The 8,935-nt window shown below is 39.4% G+C and overlaps 1 protein-coding gene across 1 annotated transcript; it reads right to left on the minus strand.

Moving 5' to 3' along the window:
• Window positions 1-3,590: 3,590 nt before the first annotated feature.
• scpp8 (secretory calcium-binding phosphoprotein 8) lies at window positions 3,591-8,660 on the minus strand. Its single transcript, XM_039780870.1, has 3 exons — window positions 8,494-8,660; window positions 8,124-8,203; window positions 3,591-5,819 (listed from the first exon to the last, which is right to left on the minus strand). The coding sequence occupies exons 2-3, from the start codon at window positions 8,184-8,186 to the stop codon at window positions 5,376-5,378; spliced, it is 507 nt and encodes a 168-aa protein (XP_039636804.1). The 5' UTR covers window positions 8,187-8,203; window positions 8,494-8,660; the 3' UTR covers window positions 3,591-5,375.
• Between the last annotated feature and the right edge of the window lie 275 nt (window positions 8,661-8,935).

Here is an 8,935-nt window from a genome sequence, read left to right on the forward strand (position 1 = left end):
TGTGTAACGTGTTTAGTTGTTCATTATCAAAATCTGTGATCCCCGTTCAAAAACTTGTCCTCTTTCATGAATATTTACCACCACCATCAATTCCAAGAATTCCTTTTGGCTTGAAATTTGACATTTGCATTCGCATTAACTGTGGTAGACGCTCCATATTCATGCGCCATCTTGAAATACGTTAGCCGGTAAGGGACATACAGGACATACTGCTCCGCATTTTGCGTTTTTGCTGTCACATGATAAACTCACAGGTGCTGCTAATGGGTATCGTAGCTTCCCAGCCCCGGCAAGTTTGAAGAAGGAAAACATGGAGGACCGCACATATTCAAAATCCAAATTTCAGGAACACGAGTCTTCTTCTTTGCCCAGAAAAAGATGGGAGAAATTCCCACACATTGGACCTTTCAGCAGGACATGAACCTATATGTGTTGGAAACATACGAGTTGGAGCGGGGGGCATTTACAGTGCAGGACAATCTGTCTCTCACTTGCCCGCTCACTGCTATAAAGTATAGAATACGTTTTGTTGTGACCTTAAAGGGTCAGTTCACCCACATTTCATCAACATGTTTTTCTCACTTAGAGAGTTTTGGTTGCACGTGCCCAGGAGATATTTGTCTCTTCACCTGTTTTTCGTAGGGATTATTTCTTTGGTAGGACATAGGTCCAATAAAAACAGTGAGGTCTGTAGATCATCTATAGTAATGGAGGCATTGTTTCCAGGAGAATATGTTGCAGCTATATGTTATATGTCAATGCTGTGAGCACCACAAATTAACTTCCATTTGCCTTCACTGCATTGGAGCAGTGGCAGAAATCACAGAGACTGACTTTGCAAAATCTGGTAAAACCCAAAATTTCATGCGTGGCTAGCAGTGTTGTAATGTAACACAATACAACTACTTCGCTACTGTACTTAAGGCAAGGCAAGGCAAGGCAGCTTTATTTGTATAGCACATTTCAGCAACAGGGCAATTCAAAGTGCTTTACATAAAACATTAAAGAGCAGTTAGAAAGCAATTTAAAACAATTTTAAAACATTAATAAACAAATTAAAACAAGAATAAAATTGATAGTGCAGTATAAGAATAAAAGTTACAGTGCAGTATAAGAAATTAAAGTTAATAAAATAGATTATTTAAAGAAAAGCAACATCAAAAAGATAGGTCTTTAGCTTAGATTTAAAAGAACTGAGAGTTGCAGCGGACCTGCAGGTTTCTGGGAGTTTGTTCCAGATATGTGGAGCATAAAAACTGAACGCTGCTTCCCCCTGTTTAGTTCTGACTCTGGGGACAACAAGTAGACCTGTCCCAGACGACCTGAGAGGTCTGGGTGGGTCATAGTGTAGTAGCAGATCAGAAATGTATGTATTTGGCGCCCCTAAACCGTTTAGTGATTTATAAACCAGTAAAAGTATTTTGAAATCAATTCTTTGAGGCACTGGAAGCCAGTGTAAAGACTTCAGTACTGGAGTGATGTGATCCACTTTCCTGGTTTTAGTAAGGACTCCGAGCAGCAGCGTTCTGAATCAGCTGCAGCTGTCTGATTGATTTTTTAGGGAGACCTGTAAAGACACCGTTACAGTAGTCAAGTCTACTGAAGATAAAAGCATGGACAAGTTTTTCCAGATCTTGCTGAGACATAAGTCCTCTAACCCTATAATATATTTTTAAGGTGATAATATGCTGATTTTTTATTATGTTAATGTGGCTGTTAAAATTTAGGTCTGAGTCCATGACTACACCAAGATTTCTGGCTTTGTCTGTTGTTTTTAACATTGTCGTTTGAAGCTGAGCGTGACTTTCAATCGTCCCTCTTTTGCTCCAAAAACAACCACCTCCGCTTTTTCTTCATTTAATTTAAGAAAGTTCTGGCACATCCAATCATTAATTTGTTCAATGCACATATTTAATTGTTGTATTGGGCTATAGTTCCCTGGCGATAAGGTTATGTAAATTTGTGTGTCATCTGCATAACTATGGGAAGTTATTTTGTTGTTTTCCATAATCTGAGCCAGTGGAAGCATGTAGATGTTGAACAGAAGAGGCCCCAGAACTGAGCCTTGGGGAACTCCGCACGTCATGTTTGTATGCTCAGATGTATAATTACCTATAGACACAAAGTAGTCCCTATTCTTTAAATAGGATTCAAACCACTTTAGTACTGAGCCAGAAAGACCAACCCAGTTTTCCAATCGGTCAAGCAATATGTCATGGTCTACTGTATCAAATGCAGCACTAAGATCAAGTAATTATAAGACTGAAATTTTGCCACTATCTGTGTTTAAGTGGATGTCATTAAAGACTTTAACAAGAGCCGTCTCAGTGCTGTGGTGTGGTCGAAAACCTGACTGGAAGGCATCAAAACTGTTGTTTAGCAATAAGAAAAGATTGAGTTGTTGAAAAACCACTTTTTCTATGATTTTACTTAAAAATGGAAGGTTTGATATTGGCCTATAGTTGCTCATTAGTGTCGTGTCTATATTGTTCTTTTTTAGGAGTGGCTTGATGACTGCAGTTTTCAGGGCCTGTGGAAAGATACCTGAGAGCAGAGATGTGTTTACAATCTGTAGAAGATCAGAAGCCAAACACTTCGAAACATTTTTGAAAACACCCGTTGGTAGAATATCAAGGCAACAGGAGGAGGTTTTCAGATGTTGTATAATGTCCTCCAGGTTTTTAAGGTTGATCGTATGAAATTGTGTCATGTTGGAATGCATACTGTGCATACTGTGACAACACATATCCTGTACTTGATATGGAGGCACTGACTGTTTGTCTAATTTTCAGAATTTTGTCTGTGAAGAAGGAGGCAAAGTCGTTGCAAGCCTTGGTAGACAACAGTTCAGATGCTACCGGTACTGGAGGGTTTGTTAATCTATCAACAGTAGCAAACAAAGCACGTGAATTATTATTGTTTCTGGCGATAATGTCAGAGAAAAAGGACCGTCTTGCATTTCTTAGTTCCAGATTATAAATGCGAAGTCTCTCTTTATAAGTGTTATAATGGACCTGGAGATTAGATTTTCGCCAACTGCGTTCAGCTTTTCGACACTCTCTTTTTTTCTGTTCTCACACCTATAAAATTTCTCCACTTAAGTAGAATTATTACCTATGTGTACTCCATACTCTACTACATTTCCTAAATAAAATGTATACTTTTACTCCACTACATTTACCCTAAGCATCTTACTTGTTACTAGACTATAAAATCAGAAGAAATTTGTTACACTTGAAAAAAGTAGGTTTGGCCAATCATTGCTCCTAAATTGCCAAGATAATGCACCCTCCATTCCAGTTGGTGACCTAATGCCGGTTGTGCGGTGCGTGACCATGGAAGGCTTGTATCATGTGGAAGCGTCAACAGTTTTGCTGTCATTACTTAGAATTCCTCATGGGGAGACAGAACCTACGCACTACAGCTTTAAAGTAAAGTAAAATAATTTGTCAAAATATGACAATTTCATTGTAATTTAGATACTTTCTTATCCTTGAAAAGAAAAATCAGTACTGTTGTACAATGTTAATGTTATACAACACGTACAATCATACACATTAGATCCAATTTAACAAAATGAAGTACAACCCTTAAAACGCACAAAACAAACAACATCCATGTTTTGTTTTGAGCCTTCAAAGCCATATTTTATTTGGGAAAATATTCACAACCCATAATTACACCAACACTTGTGGGCAATAACTCAGTTTGTCTTGCAAGGCTTGCTGAATGAGACAAACAAGACACACCCTCCACAGTCTATGAAACCACTGCTGTGGGATAAATAGTCTGGATGCTTCATACAGACGGGTGACTTTTTATTCCACTGTAATATAAATATGTACCTGTTTTAAGCTTGTGCAGAAATCTTGCAGAGTATCTTGCCTGTACTTTCCTGATCAGTTAATACTTTGGTAAACATAACTGAGCTACAGATTTGTGTACATAATATTACCATATATTTAAGGCTCTGAACGCCCACGTGTTTCCATGTAATCTGGCTGATTAGACCTCTTCCCAGGACTGTGTGGGTGTGTTTCATTGATTGAAATCTTCTCCTGTTAGCTTTGTTGCACCTGTTAGGGCAGGAAAAATGTGTCACCTAATTAATTCCCTTCAATGTGTGTGTGTGTGTGTGTTCAGAGGCTTCAACATATATGTGTTCTGGTCTGTGTGAAAGCTGCTCTGTAGCATCACTATTTGATGGCTAAAACACTGCAGGTCAATATGGAAAAAAAACAATGTAATCTTAATAATACAACAAATATACATTTCAAACAAAATGCATTTAAAAAAAAACTTTTTTCAAAAATGGCCTTTAATATAAAATTTTTGGGTAAAGCATCTAGTGGTAATTAAAGGATGTGTATCTTGAGGCAGTTAGTGATACTATTATTGAATAATATTATTTCTCAAAGAGTCGTCCGCGAGCAGATTTGGTCAAATATCATGTTTTTAATAAAATTCAAATAATAAATGCCATCTTCTCTGAAACCTAAAGCTGCCTACACATGATAAGCGGCAAAACCGCTTTGCGCCGGCCGTTCCATTGATTATGAGGAGAGCTCGGATTTGCCGCTGTGCGCTGCGCGCAAAGTTGAAATTATTTCAACTTTGACCTAGTTGCCGCAGACCTTTTGAAAGCGTAACCAATGAGATAACAGCTGTCTTTACCTAGCAACGGGAAATCGCTTCCTTGCCATCCTTGATGACGAATACCTGCGCTGCGCCCTACCTAGCAGTGCGCAGAGAGCAAATCGCTTATCATGTGTAGATGCCTTAATAGTCAGGAGCATAGATGTTTTTTTTCCCCAATATTAAATCTTAACTCATTTGTCAAATTGGCTATTTTGCGGTGTTGTCGGACTTCAGCAATGCAGCCGACCGTTTTGCGACACTGCCTTCAATTTACATCGCAAATGATCAGCGTGACATTTACAGGAAATACGGAGAGATAAAGTTCACGGTTATTGTCAACTGACAAGATTGATTGATGGCTAAATGTAGACATTGCTTCTGTGATGTCTCAGCATACGCGGCATCATTCTTCCTCATTAAGATAGCAACAAAGGCAATCGGTTAGCAAAACTGACATTTCATCTGGCCTATTGTTTTTGGGGATACTTTGGCAGTTAGGTGGTCTGGGAATTTTTTTGTATTGAGTAAGTGGTCCATGGTCTAAGAAAAGTTTAAGGAACACTGGTCTAGATGATCTTCTAATTTAAAACTGGCCTCATTAAGTACTTGCATGTTGCCCTTTTTGTTTAAGAATTTATAAAGATTTAACTTTTGCAACTACACACAGAAAACTACGCATTTTAAATAGGCATGTGGTTAGCTGTTGTTTGCAGTCGGTTAACAGGAATGACGGTTTTTTAGTTGTCTCCTCTGTTTTCTGTGACGGGAGGAGCTGTTGGAATATCCACGGTAACACAATCAGTCACACTGCCAGTTGACGTGGCAACAATGGGTGTGGTCGGTGTTGCTGGTGGGGGTGTTGTCCTTGTCACAGTTGGCTCGTCTGTACTCATCGTGTCTGGCCCAGAGGTGGGTGTACTCCCTTCTACTGTAGTAACGGTTCTCATGGCAGTGGTGGGCACGACTGTAGTGGTCAGATCCCTGACTTCCTCCGAGGACTCCTCCGAAGATTGACTTTCTGAAGACTCGCTAGATTCCCGTGACTGACTCGACTCTGATGACGAGTCTTCGTCGCTAGAAGATTCGCTAGACCCCTGAGACCGCCTGTTACTCCCTTCCCGCCGTCCCTGTATCAAGTCGTTGTCAGGGATGTCAGCGTCATGATGCCGACGCGAACCACTCTGTAGAGGGAATATCAAATGAAAGAGACATTACACTCAGATACTATCAAATAAAGGCCACAGTTTCCTGTCCAATATCCCAGTCCAGTAGCCCTAGATATCACCTCTACATCTGGTGATACTGCAGCACACGATTTATGTTCATTGCCAACCATTGTCAACCCTGTTTCCTAAAAAAACTGCTTCTCAATTACAATGCATTTTCCTGCAACCGTTGTGAAACAGTCGCTGTTCTTAACAAGTGGTTGACGTAAATTTAAACAAAACTACTTGATTAGGTTTATTAAAAGATGATGGTTTGGGTTAAATTAAGTATGTTTGTTGTGTAATTTAAGTTACGTACAAAAGTTATGTATGTTACGTAAACAAGTCAGTTGACTTTTGGTTTCACACGGGACATGAGCAACGGTCTCCTGGGTGAAAGTCCAGAGTTTGTTTGACCCATCCGTTCACCGTGACCTCCTCTATACGCAGACTTTTATTAGAAATGTATTTGTGATGCCTCAAAGACATTTCCCCAGACAAAGATTTCCCTCAAAACATAATGTAAAATACAGTTTTTTTGTATGGGAACTTAAGTTTTAAGGAGACAGAGCTGATGCAGGATGTGCTGTTTTCTATGCAATATGTAGCTGGCCTGGAAATCCAGACCCAAATCCGAAAGATTAAGGGTCTGGCATTGAAAATGGCCCAACTCGAGGGGCGGCACCAAGCATGTATTTGAAAATCTAACTGTACGCAAATTGGATAACACTACGACCAATCACAACAATACAACGGGGTGACGTATCCAGAGCCCCATACACTTAGCTACCAGCGGAGCTAACTGGTAGATTAAACTGTCGTAATCTGTTTAGCTCGCCTCTGGCCCGCCTATATCAGATACGTGGGCAATCAGATACAATACGATGTGATTGGTGCAGCTTGGCTACAAGGACATAGTTAATGAGCATCGTTACTCAATGCCAGAGCAAATTCAAATTGTGCTCTCGTGAGAACTCTGGATTTCCAGGGTAATATGTAACAAGGCAGAAAGTAAATGTTGGTTTAATAGAAAAACTGAAATATTTTCAACACCTTAACCATACCTTAAACCATACTTTACATTATTTTAACAATAGTGTCATTGAAATTTGAAAAACTTAATTGAAAGTAATGACAGTGTGACAGTAAGCCAGTCAACTTCTGTTGTGCGCTGCTTAATTGAACACACCATAGTCCTATAGTCTATTGAACATCGTTGTCCCCCTTTTTTAACAAGCACCCATATTGTGGTTATGTACCATCAGCGATTTAAAGAAGTGTCCTTTTTCACAACACTGAGTTACAGAAAACAAACCGAGTCAGGGAGTAACACAGGGAGTGTGCTAACGCCATCGGCCCCTCGCTTTGTTAACTTCCTGTGTGGCCATTGGAATTGATGTGCAATCACAAACATTGTTTATAGTGTCAGCGCCCACACACATTGCACCAATCGAACATCATCAGGTGAAACTAGAAATCAAGTGCCCTTGGAGAACACTAACAAAGAGGTCCGTGCTATAATAGCTGGAAAATAAATGAAACCTGAATTTCTTTTTTTTGTGGCAATTACGCCCAGATACTTATTTCGACCAAATACGTCCACAAGTCAAAACCAACACCAAGGACATACTGATAAATTAAATTGAATTTTAATCAGTTGATCTCTGTATTATTATTATTATTAGTTAATTGGGATTAAATAACCTGAGGTTTTTAACCATATGTGCAAGGAAATAAAAACTAGAATACAATATCTAGAAATGAAGCAACAAAACCTAAAGCATAATGTGCCCTCCAAGAGGTTACAATGTTATGACAGGAATGTGTTGGTTGAAACCATAGGTTGAAACAAACTGATACTCATAATGGAGCAATTTTAGAGGCTTATCACCTATCTATCTATCTCTTGGGATGAAAAAACCTTGCCTTTAGTGTGGAACTAATGTAAAGGTCTTGTGATCATTAACATCTAAAGGGTAAAGCAGGAAGAGCAGTTTACAGAAATAGGAATAGCAATATCAACAGGGAACATTCTCAATATGTACACCACATAATAGATTTTTTTTTAAACCAGAATATCTAAAAAGGATCTGTAAATATTCATACTAAAAAATACTGCAGTTTGACTGTGCTACACAGGTTTGAAAACTTCAGATGTGAGAGCGACTACAACAAAACACAATAAGGAAACTGAGGCACAGTCAGTGAGAGAGAGAGAGAGAGAGAGAGAGAGAGAGAGAGAGAGAGAAAGCACTAAGTGCAGCGCTGTGGTTAGTTTACCGGCTTAGCGGAGGCTGTTGTAGACAGAAGAACGATGACGAGGGCGGTTGTCAGAAGCTTCATCTCTGATTGGGTTTGGTCTGCGAAGGACACAAGCCACAAACAAAAACACATTCACTTACACACAACCAGAAACAAGGCAGTGTCAGAAAGGCCTAATATAGTACAATGAAGATGTACACTGGAGAATTGCAGTTATCACCACAACAGTTAATGCAATTGAAATACAGAAATGTTTTCTGAAGAGATAGATATTCACATACTTGGTGAAAAGTTGCTCATGAACCCATAAAATATCATAAGATATACATTTGAACAAAGATGTATATCAAAATGAAATTTGAAAAAATGATGAATTAAAAAAACTCACCAATTATCTGTAGCACCAGATCTTTTGTCTCGTTTTTTCTTACTTCTCTTAAATCCTAAATGAGATCGATGGGATTCTGTACAGCTGTGATTACTCTCAGTTTCGGTGCAGAAAGACGGCTGACCTCTATGCAAGACTGGCTGCTCCTCATATATGATGCCTGGACAGAGAGGCTGGGCTGGGCATGGCTGTGACGGGCAAGGGACCTGTGGGGGAGGATTGGGCAAGAATGGGTTGACAGGGGCTCCAATGGAGGGGAGGGGAGGGGCAGGAAACGGAATTTACCACACACTTACAGATTGCCTAAATGCATGCATGAATCAGTGGGAAAAAAAAACATAATTTGTTTCATGAGTCATTTTATTTGGCAAATTTACAGATATTTTAGTCATTTACCCGGCTGCAATGACAGTGCACAGACTCCAAGAGTACAGATGTGAAA

The sequence above is a fragment of the Perca fluviatilis genome, chromosome 17 (genome assembly GCF_010015445.1).
Source record: "Perca fluviatilis chromosome 17, GENO_Pfluv_1.0, whole genome shotgun sequence".
NCBI classification, from domain to species: Eukaryota; Metazoa; Chordata; class Actinopteri; order Perciformes; family Percidae; genus Perca; species Perca fluviatilis.